The 22,793-nt window shown below is 36.2% G+C and overlaps 1 protein-coding gene across 17 annotated transcripts in view; it reads right to left on the bottom strand.

Moving 5' to 3' along the window:
* The window catches only part of ATRX (ATRX chromatin remodeler), a 275,615-nt gene that overhangs the window by 233,544 nt on the left and 19,278 nt on the right, over window positions 1–22,793 (bottom strand). For 8 of the 17 annotated variants that reach the window (XM_060408294.1, XM_012106951.5, XM_060408296.1 and 5 more), the window contains one exon: window positions 3,550–3,673. The exons of the other annotated variants lie outside the window; for them this stretch is intronic. In XM_060408294.1, the coding sequence (XP_060264277.1) occupies window positions 3,550–3,673 (124 nt within the window). The remainder of the gene's footprint in view (window positions 1–3,549; window positions 3,674–22,793) is intronic. 17 annotated transcript variants of the gene reach the window in all.

Consider the following 22,793-nt stretch of genomic DNA (forward strand, 5'->3'; position numbering starts at 1 on the left):
CAACTACTGAAGCCTGCACACTCTGGAACCCACAAGTTACAACCACTGAGTCTGTGTGCCACAACTAAGAGTCCACAAGCCATAAGGAAAGATCCTGCATGATGCAACAAAGATCCCACCTGCTGCAACTAAGACCTGAAGCAGTCAAATTAATTAACTTTTTAAAAAATATGTACATATGAGTATAACTGAGTCACTTTGTTGTACAGCAGAGACTGGCACAACATTATAAATCAAATATGTTGTTGTTGTTTAGTCACTGTGTCCGACTTTTGTGACCCCATGGACTGTAGCCCGCAAGGCTCCTCTGTCCATGGAATTTCCCAGGCAAGAATACTGAAGTGTATTGCCATTTCCTTCTCCAGGGGACCTTCCCAACCCAGGGATTGAACCCACATCTCCTGCATTGGCAGGTGGATTCCTTACCACTGAGTCACCAGGGAAGCTATAAATCAACTATACTTCAATAAGACAAAAACAGGAACATTCCTTTGGTTAGTAGATAAATGTATTTATAGCTAACAAAAAATAAATAAAACAATGCAAAATATAGTACTTTGCTCCATTTCCCTTATAGAAACTTGAAAAAATTGTGAACATTTTCCTTTAAAAAGTAAGCAAAATGCATAAAGAAATAAACACGACAGTGCAACTTACTAGATGCTATAAAAAGTGTTAAATGGGGCTTCCCTGATGGCTCAGCAGTGAAGAGTCCGCTGCCAATGTAGGAGACACAGGTTGGATCCCTGATCTGGGAGGATGCCACATGCCCCAGAGCAGCTACGTCTCTGCACCACAACTACTGAGCCTGTGCTCTAGAGTTGACATTATAGAGTGCTATAGAGCCATACTCCACAAGAGAAGCCAAAGCAATGAGAAACCCGAGCACTGACCACAACTAGAGAAAAGCCCAAGCAGCAACAAGGACCTAGCACAGCCAAAAATTAATATAAATAAATAAAATTTTTTAAGTGTTAAATGCAATACCTCTTTTTAATCTATCAAATATTCAATGGAAAAATGACTATTCATTGTAGAATAATATGCTATGAAATATACATTATCATACATGGCCAATGGTAATACAAGGATTTAGAAAACAACTTAGCAATAAGTCTTTGATATTCTCTTGAATAATTCTGCATCTTTTTATCTACACAAATAATTCTAAAGAAATAACTTTAATCACAAGACATTGATCTATGAGCTATTTACAATAGTTAAAAAAAACTATGAATACTTAAAAGTATAATAATGGCTAAACAGTCATGCCTAAGTCATACAATATCATACCAGCTATTTAAATTCCAAAAAGTTCAATTACAATATAAAAAATACTTCATGATACAATGTTTAACAAAAAAAAAGAACTGAACATGAAGTATAATCACAACTATTTTTCAAACTAAATAAAAATCTTGCAAAAAAGTACACTAAAAATATTAATGTTACCTGTATGATAAAATTGTACGTGATACTTTTTCTTCTACATTTTTGTAATATTATAAATTCATTGCATTACTCCTAAGTGCATGGAGATATAGGTTTTAAATTAAATAGTAATTCACAATTGACTTTTCACTGATCCAACAGATTTTCCACACTTCATTTACTACAAGTTTACTATTCATTCAAGTATGTCTACTAACTTATGTCCTTATTCAAGTAAAATTATAAGAAGTCCTTTCAACAGCTGGCAAATATTAACTATGTAAACATATAAAATAAAGCCTAATTTTCTATAAACTTTGTATGCCTTGATTTTACTCTCAAATGTGATAAAGGTCCAAACAGGTTGCTGCTATGCCAATGAATACCAATCAATGGAAAATCAAACATTAGGGTAAACGGTGAATTTTTCTTAGCCCACACTGTCTCGGGTTTCCTTACATAACCATGACAAATTTTAACATCCATTTTATACACACTGGCCTGATTTAAACTTCATGAAAACTTTACTACAGGGAACCAAGGCTCAGAAAGGCGCTTATACCTGTACAGTGAGGGGCTGTGCCTGGCCCAGTCTTCCAGCCAGGAGTGCCCACAGCCTCTTCACCCTGCTCCTTCTGCACTACCAGGGTGGGTGGATGTTGGATCTTCACCAGACTTAAATAGATGCCCCAGCTCAGGTCTCATTTTGCTAGTGAAGAAACCCTAGAGTACAGGACATATGGGAATAAAGCAGGACAAGTCTGGGTACCAGAAGGATCTACTGCTTTCAAGTATCTGCTCTCAACAAGGTTATGTGCTGCTCTCCAGAGCAACATCTCTGACTGTGATGAAACACTCAACTACTGGGAACCAACACACTACCTCATCTATGGGAAGGGGTTTCAGGCTTGGGAATATTCTCCAGCTTATCTTTAAGATTCTTATTGGAGAAGGCAGTGGCAACCCACTCCAGTACTCTTGCCTGGAAAATCCCATGAACGGAGGAATCTGGTAGGCTACAGTCCATGGGGTCACAAAGAGTTGGACACGACTGAGTGATTTCACTTTAAGATTCTTGTATTTTACATTTTATAATGTCTACTAGCTTTTGTGAGCTATATATGTGAACTTTACTTTTACAAAGCTGTGTGTAAGAAGTTTGGGCTGCATGTGCATCAAATGTTAGCCTTCTTGGTTCTCAGCACTGACATCTTTTGCTCATTATCAGCATTCCTTCCTAGAAGTTTCTGTTTGTACATTACCTTGATAGTTATGACTGGCTGGTATATGGACAAACTTCCATTAACATACTTGGATTAGCAACTGGGGCTATCTTAGGCTGGCCATTCAGTGTAGCTTTTGGTTTACCTATTGCCTCTGATTTGCTGGTCATGAAACAGGTTGGAAGTTTCTTTCATTGGTTGTTGGTTGCTCTAATGCTCTTTCTGGTGACTGTGGTAGTCACTGACAGCTACTATCACAGAAACTTGGTGACTGCACCACTCAACATTGTTTTGTATAATGTCTTTACTCTTCATGGACCTGATCTTTATGGTACAGACTTCTGGTATTTTTATTTAATTAATGAATTTCTGAATTTTATTGTAGTCTTCGCTCACTGACATTTTTTACAGAATACCTACTGCAGAGATTTCATGATCAGAATTTAGGAAACTGACACTGGCTTACCTGGTGGCTCAGTTGGCAAAGAATCCAGCTATAATGCAGGAGACACAGATGACATGGGTTTGATTCCTGGGTTGGGAAGATCCCCTGGAGGAGAACATAACAACCCACTCTAGTATTCTTGCCTGAAAAATCCCATGGACAGAGGAGCCTGGCGGGCTACAGTCCATGGGGTCGCAATGTCAGACACGACTATGCAACTTAAAACTTGGTTCCAATGTATATTTCATTTATAATTTTCTTCATCCAGCCTCATAAAGAGGAGAGAGTTCTCTTCCCTGTATATCCATTTATATGTCCCTGTGGTGCTATCACACTTTCTGCACTTCTGAAATGTTATCACTTCGTGGTTCAGCAATACCGCCTAGAGCATGATACTGTTTGACATCAAATTGGCTGGGTTAGGAACACTCTTCCTGTTTAGACTCTTACCTTCTTCCTGTTCTGTGGCACTGTTCAGAAGGTATTATGGGCTCCTTGATTTGTATCCAGAATTTTACTGAACTGCCACAGACCCAACCATCCACACTGTCCCAGAAGGCCAACCTGTTAATGTCTGTAAAGGAAAAAAAATGGTATAGATTTCCCAGCAGCTTCCTTCTACCCAATAATTGGCAGCTTCAGTTCGTTCCATCACAGTTCAGAGGCCAGTTACCAAAACCTTTTGTAGAGGCAACACTGGCCTACAGATTGTTCCTGCTGATATGAATGACCAGAACCTAGAAGAGCCATCCAGATATACTGACATCAGTAAATGCTAGTGGATTTGGACACCATGAGAGTAACAAACTAGGAGCCATAATATTCATCCAATAGAGAAGAATGGATTAACTTGGCCTACAGACCATTCCTTGATGCTTCCAGATCTTCAAAGTTCTGTGTCTCTTCCTGTCAGATCAGTACACATGCATGCAAACTACACCATCCTCAAACCCCAGAAAGCAAAACCAACCAAAGAAAAGTGGAGGTTAGCACCATGCCTATGGCACCAAAGAATAATCATCTTGTTAAATGGTGATTCCACAGACAGGACTCTTTCCAGGTCATTGCTTGAAATATGTGTAAAAAAGTCTGTCTGATACAAAAAAAAAATGCAGTAAGCATTTAGTAAAAGCAAATTAAATAACTTGCACTTGTAATGGAAAATCAGGAATTCTATCTCTAATCAAAGCCAACCCTATACTGCATTCTTTAAGAGAAGTGAAGGCATAGTGACTAATTAACTTAATGAACAGGAAAAGTAGTTATGTTAATAGATAATTCTCAAAACTCAGAATATTTCAAAGGACTAAGGATAAACTAAGATGTCCACGAAAGTATTGATACCTTCAATTACTACAGCATACTTCTCCAAAATTTTTCATCTTTGTTCATTACTTTATTATTTTGCATATATTAATTTTTCATTTAATTTTTAATAAAAACACTATGAATACATTAAATTACCTAAGTTCTTTAGTTTTACTATGCATGATTAATCCACTGAGCTTACCATACTAGCCTTATTTGGATGCAGCAGCAATTAAACATAAGGTGCTAACAGTAAGAAAAACAAATCGTTTTAAACTCAATTTCTAAAACTTCCAACTGAAATTGGAACCTGATTTTCAGAAAGATCAAGCCCAGAAAGATGTTACACAAGCATTCTAAACAAAGGAGAGCATCCGGAAAAGCCACAGTTACATTATTTCACATGGGTTCATTTATTTTAAAAAGCCAAAAACAAACAGAAAAAAACCAGTGAGCTACCAAAAGTAAGCAGCTTAGAAGTCTCACTACTATACTCACAACAAGAAAAAAGATAAATTGAAAATCACTAAGTTTTCTTAGATCCATTATAGAAATGAGGTCACAGGTTGCTGTTTAGTTACTAAGTTGTATCTCTTTTGCAACGGCATGGACTGTAGACTGCCAGGCTCCTCTGTCCATGTAATTTTCCCGCAAGAATACTGGAGTGGGTTGCCATTTCCTTTCCCAGGAGATCTTCCCCACCTGAAGATTGAATCTGTGTCTCGTGCATTGGCAGGCAGATTCTTTACTGCTGAGCCACCAGGGAAGCCCAAGTACACAGAACAAATCGCCAAAAAAGAAAAAAAAAATGGAAAACAGGCAGATACAGAAAATCACATTTTTATCTAAAGTGAGAACACGTCAACAGTAACTGATGAATTACGGGAGGCCAAAAAGGATTAGCCTGAGAGTTAAAAAAACAATCCTGGGTTCCCAGTTGGAATGGGAGGCACACTTTGCTGGGTTTTACCTACAGGAGTCCCAAAAGGTTTTCAGGTTTTCATGAGAAAGATCTGAGGGGAAAAAAAATCGTACTGCACCTTAAGTAGGAGGAGGAGAAAGTAACCATATTAAAATATGCCCAGAACATTCTCTTTTTAACAAAGTCATGCTCTCAAGGTAAACTACTACACCACAGCATTCTCTACCTGGTGGAAGAGCAATTAGACAACCTCAGCCTCCTCCAGCTTTCCTACCTCGCCTAAGCAGGGAGGGGAAGGGCTAAGAAACATTTCTGAAGGTCACAGCCCAGGGACAAGGGCCTACTTTAAAAAAAAAAAAAAACATGATTCATAAGATCTGCTTCCCTCTCCAACTCCTGGGATTTAATATAATAAAATAGAATTACAAATGGGAAAGCTATAAGATACGAATTCTGTTTAAGAAGGAATTCTTAAGAATACCCAAAGACAAAAGGGAAGGAAAAAAAAAAAAAAACCCTAAAACGAGGAAACTAGAAGAAATAAAGGCTCTGGCATAAACAGCTACAGCAAACTTTAAACACAGCCTCATTCCTTGCCATGTTAACATAAAAGCTCACACTAAAAGCCTGACTACCTCATTTCTTATTACATAAAGTGATAAAGATAAAGTGAAGTCGCTCAGTCATGTCTGACTCTTTGCGACCCCATGGAGCCTACCAGGCTCCTCCGTCCATGGGGTTTCCAGGCAAGAGCACTGGAGTGGGTTGCCATTTCCTTCTCCAGAGGATCTTTTCAACCCAAGGATCAAACCCAGGTCTCCTGCATTGTAGGCATATGCTTTGCCATCTGAGCCACCAAGGAAATAAAAACATACATACCTGCATACTGTTAAGATGGTGGATACACACACACATATATATACACATATATAAATATATATGATCCTAATAGTTACTCAAAATCACATTTTTCCAACTACAAATGAACTTCTGATCTATGCTCCCTGTAATTTTACTTTGCCATTAGGAGCCAAGAATACAACAGTGAAAAAATTACTGTATTCACAAGGGATGAAAAGTCAAATATCAACCTGCCTGAAAAGCAAGCCATTCACCTGTGTAAAAGCGGTATACATACAGCTTTCAAAAAATTACAAGTCCTACTAAAAGGCAAGAAAAAACACAATCTAAAGTCACAAAGAGAGCATTAGAACCAGACTCAGAGAAGACAAAGAGTTTTGGAATTATCAGATAGGTAAATTTTAAATAACTATAACTAATACAATAAGGATTCTTAAGGGATAAAGTGAGCAGCTTGCAAGAATAGATGTGTAATGTAAGCAAAGGTGAAAAATAAAGAAAAGAAAATGCTACAAATCCAACACACTATATAAAAAAGAATGCCTTTGATGGACACGGCCAGTGAAAGAATCAATGAGGCTGAAGAGGAAACAGTGAGGATAATATGTCAATATAAACCTTTTGAACGGAAATGCAAAGAGAAAAAACAAAAGGGAACAGAAAAACTAATAACTGTAGGACAGTTACGGAAGTTGTAGCATAAATATAACTGAAATACAGAGAAGAATGAAAACAGCAGAAGAAATGTTTGAAATAAAAGAATGGTGGAAAAGCTTCCAAAATTAATGACAGATATCAGAGAAAAAGGATATCAAGCAGTGCAAATACTAAATATCTACATCTAGTTTTCTCATATGCAAACAGCAGAAAAACAAAGCCAAATAGAAAAATCTTTTAAAAAGCCAGGAAAAAAAATATTGCCTATAGAAGATCAAGGATAAGCATTCGATCTTACGTGTTGCCCAAAACCATGCAAGCAGGAAGAAAGCAGAATGAAATACCTCACCAAGCTAGAATAATGTATCCAGTAAAGTGATTCTTTAAAAGTAAAAGAAAAATAGACTTTCTCAAACAAAAACCAAAGGCATTTGTTGACAGTAGCTTTTCCCTGCAAGAAATGTTGAAAGAAGTTCTACAAAGAGAAAGAAAATTAGACAGGTCAGAAGTACACACCTACATAAAGAAAAGAAGAGCATTAGACGACAAATAAGTGAAGGTAAAAGAACATCTCTCATGTTTCTTACCCTTAACTGATTTAATAGTCAACTGTCCAAACTAGTAATAGCAAAAAATGCATTGGGGGATTATAGCTTATGGATAAGAAGAGGAATTGGAAATACTGTTATAAGGGATCTACACTACTTGTGAAGGGGTATGCGTGTGTGCTAAGTCACTTTAGTCATATCCGACTCTTTGTGACCCTATGAACTATATGCCGCCAGGCTCCTCTGTCATTAGATTCTATACAAAATACTGGAGTAGGTTGCCATGCCCTTCTCGTGAAGTGGTATAGTGTTATTTAAAAATGGGCTGAGCCTAGTTATAAATGTATACTGCAAACTATAAGGCAATCAATAAAATGTTTAAAGAAGTATAATTTATAAGAGGAAAGAAAATGAAATCATAGAAATGCTCAATTAAAACCAAAAGACAAAAAAGAAGATAAAGAAGAAAACGAGCACAAGGAACAAAATTATAAACATGGCAGGTATTAAACCAATTACATCAGAATTCGCTTTAAATGTGAATGATCTAAATTCACCAACTAAGAGTCAGAGAATGTCAAGAACATGAGGTGGATATAGTAAGATGTCAGAGTTGACTAAACCAAGACCCATATATATGTTGTCTTTATATATATTTAAAGACACCACTTTAAAGACATTGACTATAAATAAAGGGAAGCTAAGGGAAATACGGAGTTATTCTTTATAGGGTATAGAGGTTCAGTTTTGCAAGATGAAAAAGATCTGGAGATTGGCTGTACAACAATCTAAAAATGGCAAAAATGTACATAACACTATTGAAATGTATACTTTATGTGTACCTTATCACATTTTTTTAAAACAGTAAATGGATGTCTATCCAAGTCCTTGGTACACTTTCTAACTGAGTTGTGTTTTTGCTGCTGAGTTGTAAAATTTCTTTATATATTCTGGAAATTGAACACTTGTCAAATAAATGATTTGCAAACATTTTTTGTGTGGATTGTCTTCTCACTCTGGAGACTGTGCTTTAATCCACAAATTTTTAATTTTAATGAGGTCCATATTATCTATTTTTCTTTTCTTGCCTCTGTTTTTAGCATCTTATTTAGAGACACTGATGGGCTCTATACAGTCAGCAAAAACAAGACCGAGAGCTGACTGTGGCTCAGATCATAAACTCCTTATTGCCATATTCAGACTTAAATTGAAGAAAGTGAGGAAAACTACTAAACCATTCAGGTATGACCTAAATCAAATCCTTTATGACTATACAGTGGAAGTAAGAAATAGATTAAAGGGTCTAGATCTGATAGACAGAGTGCCTGATGAACTATGGATGGAGATTTGTGAAATTGCACAGGAGACAGTAATCAAGACTATTCCCAAGAAAAAGAAATGCAAAAAAGCAAAGTGGCTGACTGAGGAGGCCTTACAAATAGCTGTGAAAAGAAGAGGAGTAAAAAGCAAAGGAGAAAAGGAAAGATATACCCGTTTGAATGCAGAGTTCTAAAGAATAGCAAGGAGAGATAAGAAAGCCTTCCTCAGTAATCAATGCAAAGAAGTAGAGGAAAACAACAGAATGGGAAAGACCAGAGCTCTCTTCAAGAAAATCAGAGATACCAAGGGAACATTTCATGCAAAGATGGGCACAATAAAGAACAGAAATGGTATAAAGAAGCAGAAGATATTAAGAGGTGGCAAGAATGCTCAGAAGAATTATGCAAAAAAGATCTTCACAACCAAGATAATCACGATGGTGTAATCACTCACCCTCACTTAGAGCCAGACATCCTGGAATGTGAAGTCAAGTGGGCCTTAGGAAGCATCACTACGAACAAAGCTGGTGGAGGTGATGGAATTCCAGTTCAGCTATTTCAAATTCTAAAAGATGATGCTGTGAAAATACTGTGCTCAATATGCCAGCAAATTTGGAAAATTCAGCAGTGGCCATAGGACTGGAAAAGGTCAATTTTCATTCCAATCCCAAAGAAAGGCAATGCCAAAGAATGTTCAAAAACCACACAACTGCACTCATCTCACATGCTATCAAAGCAATGCTCAAAGTATTCCAAACCAGGCTTAAACAGTACGTGGACCATGAACTTCCTGACGTTCAAGTTGGATTTAGAAAAGGCAGAGGAACCAGAGATCAGATTTTCAACATCTGTTGGATCATCAAAAAAGCAAGGGAATTTCAGGAAAACATCTATTTCTGCTTTATTGACTATGCCAAAGTCTTTAACTGTGTGGATCACAATAAACTGTGGAAAATTCTAAAGGAGATGGGAATACCAGACCACCTGACCTGTCTGTTGAGAAACCTGTATACAGGTCAGGAAGCAACAGTTAGAACTGGACATGGAACAACAGAATTGTTCCAGATAAGAAAAGGAGTACGTCGAGGTTGTATATTGTCACGCTGCTTATTTAACTTATATGCAGAGTACATCATGAGAAATGCTGGGCTGGAGGAAACACAAGCTGGAATCAAGATTGCCGGGAGAAATATCAATAACCTCAGATATGCAAATGACACCATCCTTATGGCAGAAAGTGAAGAGGAACTAAAAAGCCTCTTGATGAAAGTGAAAGAGGAGAGTGAAAAAATTGGCTTAAAGCTCAACATTCAGAAAATGAAGATCATGGCATCTGGTCCCATCACTTCATGGGAAATAGATGGGGAAACAGTGCAAACTGTCAGACTTTATTTTTGGGGGCTCGAAAATCACTGCAGATGGTGACTACAGCCATGAAATTAAGATAATTACTCCTTGGAAGAAAAGTTATGACCAACCTAGATAGCATATTCAAAAGCAGAGACATACTTTGCCAACTAAGGTCTGTCTAATCAAGGCTATGGTTTTTCCCGTGGTCATGTATGGATGTGAGAGTTGGACTGTGAAGAAAGCTGAGCGCCGAAGAATTGATGCTTTTGAACTGTGGTGTTGGAGAAGACTCTTGAGAGTCCCTTGGACTGCAAGGAGATCCAACCAGTCCATTCTGAAGGAGATCAGCCCTGGGATTTCTTTGGAAGGAATGATGCTAAAGCTGAAACTCCAGTACTTTGGCCACCTCATGCGAAGAGTTGACTCATTGGAAAAGACTCTGATGCTGGGAGGGATTGGGGGCAGGAGGAGAAGGGACAACTGAGGATGAGATGGCTGGACGACATCACTGACTCGATGAACGTGAGTCTAAGTGAACTACGGGAGTTGGTGATGGACAGGGAGGCCTGGCGTGCTGCGATTCATAAGGTCGCAAAGAGTCAGACACAACTGAGCGACTGAACTGAACTGAGTGAAGATGTGGAAACATTGGAACCCTCATACACTACTGATGTAAATATAAAACAGATAAACAGTATACTCTGTGAAATAATACAAAACTGAAAAAGTTTTGACAGCTCCTCAGAAAGTTAAACATACAAAAATTTATATGCAAATGTTGACAGCAGCATGATTCATAATAACCAAAAAATAGAAACTACTTATCCATTAAATAAGTGAATATTTTTCAGCAATATTAATGAATAAAGTTCTGAGTCATGCTACAATATGGATATACCTTGAAAATATGCTAAATAAATGTATTCAGTCATGAAATATCATATCCTGTACGGTTCCTTTCATAGGAAATGTTCAAAATACACAAATCCATAGTGAAAGAAAGTAAAATAGTGGTTGACAGGATCTGGGGTAGGGATATAAGGGAAAATGAGGAGTAACCACTAATTGGCAGAGGATTTCTGTTGAAGTGATGAATATTGTAGTGAAGGCTATACAGATCTGACAGTACACTAAAACCACCAAATTGTACTCTTTAAATGAATGGACTGTAGTATGTGATTTATATCAATAAATTTTTTATCTTTTAAAAAGTGACTTGGACACTGACTGAGTTGTTTAAGAGATCTTCTAACAACAATTGCACTAGAATTTAGACCTTTCATATAATTTTTAACCTGAACAAAAACTAGGAAAAAAACTGACTCACTAGAAATTTTAACATGATCTGAGGATATTACTTCAATTTCTTTAGCTTTAAAAGCAGTGATTAGAAAGTAATCAATATGTTAATGCTTGAATTCTTTGGTTCAGCACAGATTATAAAACTATGGGATGGAAACAGAAATTAAATCTCTCAACTATACCTTTTTTAAACTATATCTGTCAAACCAGATAATTACTTCGGTGCTTTTGAGGCCAAGTAGCAGTGAACAAGGATTGACAATATTAAAAATGAGGTAGAAAAAGCACAAGTTTCCTCTACCCAGGATCTCACACTAGAATATCAAGCCTTTCATGAAGCTCTGCTTTATGAAAAATTCCACATTTACTATTAAGAAAAAAAATCAAGTGTCCACATTTTATGTCCACACAGAGCACAAAGTTTTACAATAGGGTTTTACAATCTCTATTCTCTATGATAAGATATTTTTTGGTTGACTCCTACCTGAATCTTATTATTTTATTATTCTTTCTATTTAAGATTACTTTTTAATAGTAATTTTATAGTGGACATAGGAAGGATCAATGTATCACACAGTCTGGTAAAAATCTTGTGCCACAAATACGGGAATTAAATGCTATCTACCCTCTTAATTGGAAGACAGTGTTTGCTATGACCAGCATGTTCTCTTGGCAAAACTCTATTAGCCATTAACCTGCTTCATTCTGTACTCAAAGGCCAAATTTGCCTGTTACTCCAGGTATTTCTTAACTTCCTACTTTTGCATTTCAGTCCCCTATAATGAAAAGGACATCTTTTGGGGGTGTTAGTTCTAGAAGGTCTTGTAGGTCTTCATAGAACCATTCAACTTCAACTTCTTCAGCATTACTGGTTGGGGAATAGACTTGGATTACTGTGATATTGAATGGTTTGCCTTGGAAATGAACAGAGATCATTCTGTCATTTTTGAGACTGCATCCAAGTACTACATTTTGGACTCTTTTGTTGACTACGATGGCTACTCCATTCCTTCTAAGGGATTCTTGCCCACAGTAGTAGATCTGTTACATTACCAAAAAAATGGAGGTGAACAAAAAATACTAAAACAGGAAATAACACTGGTATCTCTTTTATATCATCTCAAAAAATCACTCAGGCCTCCCAGCAATCTAAGGATGTAAAAATTAAGTATATGAGATGACAGGTCATATCTATCACTGACATCATAGAATAATCATCTTATAAAACAAATTTTATTTTCCTGAAAATAGTATCCAAAATGCACTACAACAACCAAGACACTAGTAAAATACAAGACCTTCTCTACGAGTCCCAAAACAAGATATATTAAAGGTACAAAGGTTATTCAGGTTAGCTTCACAAATACTTCTTGCCTAAAAAACTTCCATTTAAACTCTTCCCAAACTGACATAAAGAGTTTTAAACATAAATCAGTCAGACTTCACTTTTTATTCATGAGGAATAAGATTCACATATTTCATTTTATAATATTTACCAAATGCTGAATATATTCTGAGTACTTAGTACTGCAATAAAAAATAAATACATAAGACATGACCTTAAGGGATTCAAACTCTAATGGCAGAGAAAAAGGCTGTTCTATATCCCAGGAATAATCTATGGAAGAAAGGGGAAACATGCTTATAACTGTGAATTTCCTAATACTTTTAAATCTCTACTATGTGTAATTATTTTCCACCTAATTTTTTATAGGTTCCTTTAGAGTGAAAACTCTTAACCTTGTTTCCAATACCTGCTAACCTCTATTTTAAAAAGCAAATTTTGCTATAGAATCAGGAATTTCCTGATGGATACCTTGGAAAACAAACACTGAACCATGGATGTTTATTAAAAGAGAAAATTGTAATGCTTTTATACAGAATCAAGAGAAAATAAAGAACAGTTGAGGATAAGAAATATGCATAAATATTTGAAAAGCTTAAATTTACTCCACTCAAGGTACATCTATTTAAATTCAATATATTCTATTCACTGTAACAGAAAAATAAGTACAAGTATCACTGTATTTTCTAAGAAAAAACATACTAATTCTTTCAAAAGAAGAAACCTTTGGAAGGTTTTTATCAAGATTAAGTATATTGTAGCTCAAAGGGAATGAATTTAGATTTAAGTAGGATAAAATACAAACTATCCTCTGATAAAGCAGAAATGCAATTTTACTTTGCCCATTTTAACAAAACCTATTTTCCCCTAGAACTTGAATCAGAGTAAATCTATATCCCTATATATTGTAATGCAAACAATACTGAAACTTAGTTTAAATAAAATTCTCATTTCTCTTTTGGTAAAGAGGAAAGAGGAGAAAAACAAAATTCAGGTTTTCTGAGAAAAGACAAAGCCACATACACATTCCTGTATTTATAACTAAATATTCAGTGCTTTAACAAAATCTATCTACAACCTATTAGGGCAATCATTTAGTTTGTGGACTCCAATTCAATTCTGGGGGAGTTATAGCAAATTTCTCCAGATAAAGTATATAGCTTATGTTCCTAATCAATAAAAACAGATATAGCTTATGTTCCTAATCAATAAAAATGGAATCAGATAAAATCTACAATGCAAGCACTAGCTAAAAGGAGTTTTTATAACTGCTCATTAAGGTCTGAGATAGCATTAACTTTCTTACAAGAGCAAAGCTATCATTCCAGAAGCAAAAGATATATAAACAGATGAGATCATCTTTGAAAACACAGTGTTTGGCTTATCGTTAGAATGTAATGAACTCAATACTCCAGGTGATAGATAACTGAGGGGAAGGTATAAAAAATCAGAATCAACTTACATAGTAACGTCTCTATTTTTTTGATATGTACATCAAAACTATTCATAGTTCTTTTCATGAAACTGATACCTAATCAATTCTGTCTCCAGCTATTAATTGTACCTACTCTGAAAAACAGAAAAGGAAGAGATAAAGCAACTCAATTTTATTAACTGTTTACACTATGCTAGGCAGCTGATAAAGATTTTCATGTAGGTATTACCATGTTCACTATATAAGTGAAAGAACAACTTGGTTGTTGGGTAACTTTTCAAAGGTTACAGAACTGGCTGTGAACCCAAATCTAACCTTTTATCAGGTAATTCCAAATGAAACTAATTTGAGACCAGAGCTCAAACCGTCTAAATTTTATTCCAAAGGACTGAAGATTAATCCATTTTCCACTATTTTGTTTCCCCAAAAATATAAAACATCAAATGCAAATAGACTTCTTATTGAAGTTAAATGATCATTTCTAATTCTTGGAAAAGTTTCTCTAATATTGAAAAAACAACAGGTAAAGAATAATATAGTTTGGGTCCATTTATACCTTAAGGAAAGCCTGATATTTAATATTTAAAATGGGAACAATTACAGCACATTTAGTCACTCTCTCTAGCCTATAATATTATTCCAGGTGTGGAAGTTTTAGCTTATTGTTGCCAAGGACACCCTCCACATCCTCTGTCCCTAGTAAGTCCACTAGAGAAAATGGAATATGAAAAAGTACGAAGTACACAATATAATGTCAGCTGATGTTAGCATACATGTTCAGGTTATTTTTTTTTAACAAAACTGAATGGTTACTTTACTGTTTTGCAACCTTTCCTCTCCATTAATATACAGTAAATAATGTTCTGCATTATTATTTTCTAAAACAATTTTTAATGTCAGTATAGTATCCCATCATGTAAAGAAAGATGCCAGAATCTTTTCCTCAGGCTAACAGCACTTAAAAAGATAGATATACTTTTGTTGCAAGAACTGTAGCTGCCTACTAATAGGGTCTGTATTATGGCTGCAAAATTTTAAAATCAATTTTTATTTATTCAGAACATAAGTAGTACAGAAAAAAGGGCTATGTGCAGTGACTATTACAAAAGATTCACTAAGAGAAACTTAAAGAATTACCATTGCTTGCTTAAGCTGTTAATTTAAGGGTTAAGTTACAATTGTCTATAAAAACACATTGGCCAGGATGAAGAAATATAGAATAAGAAAATTCTCAAATTGCCAATGGAAGTGTAAATTAGTAAAACCATTATGGATACTAATTTGGCAATTATCTTATAATAAAAAACAGAACTGACCTCCTAAAGAAGCTCTAGCACATGTGCAGAGAAACATCTAAGAATGTTCTCAGTAACATTTTTTAACAGTACCAAAATAGAAAAATATTCTAAATATCCACCAATGGTATACAGATAAATTGTAGTATACCCATTCAACTGAAAACTAATGAAATGAAAAATGAGCAATCCAGATCAGTACTGTTTAACAGAGGTATAATGTAAGCCAGAAATATAATTTAAAATTTTCTAGAAGCCATTTTGGAGAAGGAAATGGCAACCCACTCCAGTATTCCTGCCTGGAGAATCCCAGGGACAGAGGAGCCTGGTGGGCTGCCGTCTATGGGGTTGCACAGAGTCAGACACAACTGAAGTGACTTAGCAGCAGAAGTCACTTTTTAAAAAATGCAGGTGAAATTAATTTTAATCTTATTTAGTCCAATATATCCAAATTATCATTTCAATATATAATTAATATAAAATAATTAATAATGAGATATTTTACTTTCATAGTAAGTCTTCAAACTGTGTGCAAATACACTTCCAGCACATCTCAATGCACACTGGCCACATTTCAGGTGCTCAATATCCACAGTTAATGGCTATTGTACTGAACAGTGTATATCTAAAGCTACCTCAAAATCCCCAAAATACTGAACCAAAAAAGCAAAGTTGCAAAATCATATGTGCTATATGCTATCACTTAAATAACCTATCAAGCTAAAAATTCTAAATAATGTTTCTGCCTAAGGATATGTAGAAACTTATCTACATATATGCATACATATATATTACATAGAAAATATTTAAAATTCTATGAGACCTCACCTCTACCTTTAATGTTTTATTTCTTTTTTTGTTTGGCTGTTTTTTGTTTTACTTTTTTAAAAGAAATCTGAAACAAACATGACAGAAGATTTCATAAAGTAATGTAATAGATGCAGAGGTGTTCGTTCATACTATAATCTTATCTGAAATGTTTCCAAATTATAATTAATTTGGAATATGCATGTTCCAAAACTCTCCTTTCTTATTTCTATTTACATTCAATCACTTAAGTCTGAAATATGCTAATGAAGTATTTAGAATGTAAACGTCATACTTCACTTTGATATACACAGAGCAAAAACATCCTTCTGTCCTTTATGCAGTAAGTTTGATAATAAAAGGTAAGAAAAACTTCAACAAATTTAAGGTATGAATTGATAAAATTATCTCATTTATTTGCTCAACAGCATTTACTATACAGCTATTGAATGTGTATTCAGTTGTGTCCAAGTCTTTGCAAACCCATGGACTGTAGCCCTCCAGGCTCCTTTGTGGAATTCTCCAGGCAAGAATACTGGAGCAGATGGCCATTTCCTATTTCAAGGAATCTTCCTGACCCAGGGATCAAACCGGCATACCCTGCGTCTTTGGCAGGCAAATTCTTTTCCACTGCACCACCTAGGAAGCCCCACGTGGCTATTATGAGCATTCAGAAAGTTCATAATGTGGTAAAAAGATTTTTCTGTCACAAGTCATGAGGTCATATGGAGAACAAACAATATTTACACACTTGACAGAATACCAAGATCAAAGAAAAAGAGCTAAACACTAAAACAGTGACTTATGGCCCTCCGTGTGTGCTCAGTCACTTGAGTCATGTCCGACTCTCAGTGACCCCATGGACTGTAGCCCACCAGACTCCTCTGTCCATGGGATTCTCCAGGCAAGTATACTAGAGTTGTTGCCATGCCCTCCTCCAGGGGATCTGACCCTGACAGTAACTGTTAAATAGAAAAATTTTAAAGAGATTACTAAAATTACATATTAGTTTAATGTACCACAATGGGACACACAATTATTTCCTAAAATAATTTAAGACCAGTGAAAACACATATGCAAAATTCTCATTATTCATGCTACTTTAGTTTTGGTTAAATATGAATTACTGGTACGTAACCTAAATATTCTAATAAAGGTTCACAGTATATGAAAGCAAAGTTCAAAATGAGAAGCACTGAAACCACAGAGACTATGAGCAGCCACAATTCAGAACTTTAGATCATTCACAAAAATAAAGTTTACACAAAAAGAAATCTGAAAAAAAAAAACAGTTGAAAAAACAGCTTTAAAAATTGAACTTCAATTATACTGATTGTTGGAATTTACTTTGAAATGAGTAAAAAAAACAAGATGGACTGCTGCATTAGAGTTAGATACATGGAAAATATGTGATAAAACAAGTGTAGTAAAATGTTAAAGGTAGAATCTAGGTGGTGAATATATGTAAAATCATTCCTGAAAGTCTGAAATATTTCAGAAGAAAATGTTGAAAATTGTATACCTTAATAATGTGAGAGTATACTAGCTTCTAAACTTCAAGTATGGATGGACTCCAAACATCTAAAATGCTATCATCTAACAGAAGTCAGGAAGGCAATCTGATTTTTGTGTTAGTATCAAAAGAAAAAAGCATCCACTTGTCATTTGCAAATACTAGTTGGTTTCAGGGAAATACATCATAGTATAGTTTTTTTTTTTTTAACTTCAATACAATAATGTGACATCCAGAATTTGTTTAAAACTAATCCAGCAAGGGGGTACTTAGGTCAGTATGTATTAAACAGAAATAGAAAATTCAATTAACCATGAGATGATAACTACTGAAGATGGTATCACATACTTAGACGGTTCTATTTTCTTCCTTTTGAATATGCTTGCAACTGTCCAAAACAAAAGAAGTTAAATATATAGAGACTATTACTTTAATACCCAGTTCAGGGTCATACCTTAGAAAAGTGGCCTGTAGACAATAAAGACTCAAATTTGTATATAAGTATTTACAACAGTAGTAAGAAGTACATCAATTATACTTCAGTTAAAAAACAACAAAAAAATCTGGAGTTTAAACTCACTTCTGGTTATATACAATGAAAAATGGATTAATGCTTATTTATGAATTCACTTCATAAACACACCCAAGGCATTCATTTAAGTGTCCCTTGCCCTGACACCTCACTAGGTGTTCCCACAGAAGATTCAACCATGATTAATATACACACATGTTGATATAAACAAAAAACATAGCTAACATTTACTGAGCATCTATTATTTCCCAAGCGCTATTTCTAAATGCTTATTATGCATGATCTCATTTAATCCTCAGAACAACCTCAAATATGTACTATTACCTTCATTTCTCCTTCATGGATCACAGCCTTGTTGTGGCGAAGGGGTTTGCATAACTCAATGAACCTATGAGCCATGCCATTCAGGGCACATATGGACAGTATTAAAATGGGAAAAAGTATGACATGGGAAGATGAGTCCCGCAAGTCAGAAGCTGTTCAATATGCTACTGGGGAAGAGTGGAGGGCAATTACTAATAGCTCCACAAAGAATGAAATGGCTGAGCCAAAGCAGAAACAATGTTCAGTTATGGATGGGTCTGGTGGTGAAAGTAAAATCCCATGCTATAAACAACAATATTGCATAGGAACATATAATGTTAGGTACATGAATCAAGGTAAATTGGATGTGGTCACACAGAAGATGGCAAGATTGAACATCTTAGGAATCAGTGAATTAAAATGGAAAGGGAATGGGCAAGTTTAATTCAGATGACCAGGACTTTTCTGGTGGTCCAGTGGTTAAGAATCCACAACGCAGGGAACGTGGGTTCAATCCCTCATCCAGGAACTAAGATTCCACATGCCTTGGGACAACTAAATCAATGCGCCACAATGGAGAGCTGGCATGTGGCAATTAAAACCCAATGCAACCAAATAAATCAATATTTTTTAATTCAGTTTTTGTTTTAAATGACCATTATTATATCTACAGCTATGGGCAAGAATCCCTTAGAAGAAATGTAGTAGCCCTCATGGTCAGCAGAAGAGTAGTAGAATCTGAAATGCAGTACTTAAAGGCAATCTCCAAAATGACAAAATGATCTGTTTCTTTCCAAGGCAAACCATTAAATATCACAGTAATCCAAGTCTATGCCTCAACCGCTAATGCCAAAGAAGCTGAAGTTACCAGTTCTATGAAGAATTACAAGGCCTTCTAGAACTAACACCAAAAAATGATGCATTTTCATCACAGCAGATTGGAATACAAAAGTAGGAAGTCAAGAGATACTCAGAATAACAGGCAAGTTTGGCCTTGGAGTGCAAAGTGAAGCAGGACAAAGGCTAACATAGTTTTACCAAGAGAACATGCTGTCATAGCAAACACTTTTTTCCAAGAACTCAAGAGATGACTCTCAGATGGACATCACCAAATGGTCAATATCAAAATCACATTGACTATATTCTTTGCAGCCAAAGATGGAGAAGCTCTACACAGTCAGCAAAAACAAGAACTGGAGCTAACAATGGCTTGGATCATGAGCTCCTTATTGCAAAATTCAGGGTTAACTTGAAAAAAGTAGTGAAAACCACTAGGCCATTCAGGTGTGACTTCCCTGGTGGCTCAAACGGTAAAGCATCTGCTTACAATGCAGGAGACCTGGGTTCAATCCCTGGGTCGGGAAGATCTCCTGGAGAAGGAAATGGCAACCCACTCCAGTATTCTTGCCTGGAAAATCCCATGGAGGGAGGAGCCTGGTAGGCTACAGTTCATGGGGTCGCAAAGAGTCAAGACGCAACTGAGTGACTTCACTTTCACTTTTCACTTAAATCAAATCCCTTACAACTACACAGTGGAGGTGACTAAAATACATTCAAGGGGTTAGATCTGGTAGACAGAGGGTCTAAAGAACTATGGATGGAGGTTCGTAACATTGTGCAGGAGGTGGAAACCAAAATTATCCCAAAGAAAAAGAAATGCAAGAAGGCAAAGTGGTTGCCTTAGGAGGCTTTACAAATAGCTCAGGAAAGAAGAGAAGTGAAAGGGAAGGGAGAAAGGGAAAGACATACCCAACTGAATGCAAAGTTCCAGAGAATAGCAAGGAGAGAAAAGAAAGCCTTCTTAAATAAATAATGCAAAGAAATAGAGGGGAAAAAAAGAGAATGGAAAAGACTAGATATCTCTTCAAGAAAATTGGAGATATCCAGGAACATTTCATGCAAGGATGGGATGGGCATGATAAAGGACAGAAATGGTAAGGACCTAATGGAAGCAGAAGAAATTAAAAAAGAGGTGGTAACCATGGAATGTTGGCAGTTATCTGAAACATTTTAAACTCCCTCACTGAATTCCTGTCCTGTCCCTAGGAATCATATGACCAAGAAGCCACAGTCACCTACCATAAATTTCCCCAAGAGGAGGAGTGATGCCAGAAGGGAAGAGAGTAAATGGTTCCTTTGTATTCTCATAGTCACCAGATGAGGAAATAGTTAAACTGGTTGTACAGCATTAAATGTATAAAAAGCCATACTTTTTTTCCATTTTCCTGTTTCCAGAGTTTCTGCTGTGTGGATGAATAAAATGATATCTGCAAATTTATTTGAAAATCCCAGAAGGAAGGTACTTTTCAAATACAGTATTCTTCTTAATCAATAAACTTACTATTTTTATAGCAAAAAAAAAAAAAAAACCAGGTGGAAAGAATATACAGAAGAATACAGAATATATATATATATATATATATATATGTATATATATATATGTATATATATATATATATATATATGGTCTTAATGACCCAGATAACCATGATGGTGTTATCACTCACCTAGAGCCGGACATCCTGCAGTGTGAAGTCAAGTGGGCCTTAGGAAGTTTTACTATGACAAAGCTAGTGGAGGTGATGGAATTCCAGCTGAGCTATTTCAGATCCTTAAAAAGGATACTGTTAAAGTGCTGCACTCAATTATGTAAGCAAATTTGGAAAACTCAGCAGTGGCCACAGGACTGGCATAGGTCAGTTTTCACTCCAATCCTAAATAAGGGTAATGCAAAGAATTTTCAAACTACCATACAACTGTGCTCATTTCCCATGCTAACAAGGTTATGCTCAAAATTCTTCAAATCAGGCTTCACCAGCATGTGATCCAAGAAGTTCCAGATGTACAAGTTGGGTTTTGAAGAGGCAGAGGAACTAGAAGATCAAATTGCCAACATTCGTTGGATAATGGAGAAAGCAAGGGAGTTCCAGGAAAGTATCTCCTTCTGCTTCATTGACTACACTGAAGCCTTTGACTGTGTGGATCACAACAAACTGTAGAAAATTCTTAAAGAGTTGGGAATATCAGACCACCTTACCTGTCTCCTGAGAAACCTGTATATGGGTCAAGAAGCAACCGTTAGAACTGGACATGGAACAGTGGACTGGTTCAAAATTGGAAAATGAGTATGACAAGTCTGTATATTGTCACCAGCTTGTTTAACTTCTGTGCAGAGTATATCATGCAAAATGCTGGGCTGGATGAATCACAAGCTGGAATCAAGACGCTAGAGAAGTATCAACAACCTCAGATATGGAGATGATACCACTCTACTGGCATAAAGTGAAGAGTAACTAAAGAGCCTCTTGATGAGGGTGAAAGAGGGAGTGAAAAAGCTAGCTTGAAGATCAACATTTAAAAAACTAGCATCATGGCATCTGGTCCCATCACTTCATGGCAAATAGAAGGGGGGAAAAATGGAAATGGTGAGTTTTGACTTTCTTAGGCTCCAAAATCACTGCAGACCGTGACTACAGCCATGAAATTAAAAGACACTTACTCCTTGGAAGAAAAGCTATGACAAACCTGTACATGCATGGTAAGTTACTTCAGTCATGTTGGACTCTGAGATCCTATGGACTCTAGCCTGCCAGGCTCCTCTGTCCATAGGATTCTCTAGGCAAGAATAGTAGAGCGGGTCACTGTGCCCTCCTCTGGGGGATCTCCCTGACCCAAGGCTCGAACACAGGTCTCTTATGTCTCCTGCATTAGCAGGCGCATTCTTTACCACTAGTGCCACCTGGAAGCCCTAAACAGCAAATTGAATAGCAGAGACATCACTTTGCCGACAAAGATCTATATAATCAAAGCTGCTATGGTTTTTTCAGTAGTCATGTATGGCTGTGAGGGTCAGACCATAAAGAAGGCTGAGTGCCGAAGAATTAATGCTTTTGAATTGTGGTGCTAGAGAAGACTATTGAGAGTTCCCGACTGCAAAGAGACCAAACCAGTCAATCCTATAGGAAATCAACCCTAAAATATTCACTGGAAGGACTGATGCTGAAGCTGAAGCTCCCATACTTTGGCCTCATGATGGGAAGAGCCAACTCACTGGAAAAGACTCTGATGCCGGGAAAAATTGAAGGCAAAAGGAGAAGCGGGCAGCAGAGCATGAGATGGTTAGATAGCATCACTGACTCAACAGACATGAATTTGAGCAAACTCTGGGAGATAATGAAGGACAGGGGAGCCTGGCAT

This window comes from Ovis aries, chromosome X (genome assembly GCF_016772045.2).
Source record: "Ovis aries strain OAR_USU_Benz2616 breed Rambouillet chromosome X, ARS-UI_Ramb_v3.0, whole genome shotgun sequence".
NCBI lineage: Eukaryota > Metazoa > Chordata > Mammalia > Artiodactyla > Bovidae > Ovis > Ovis aries.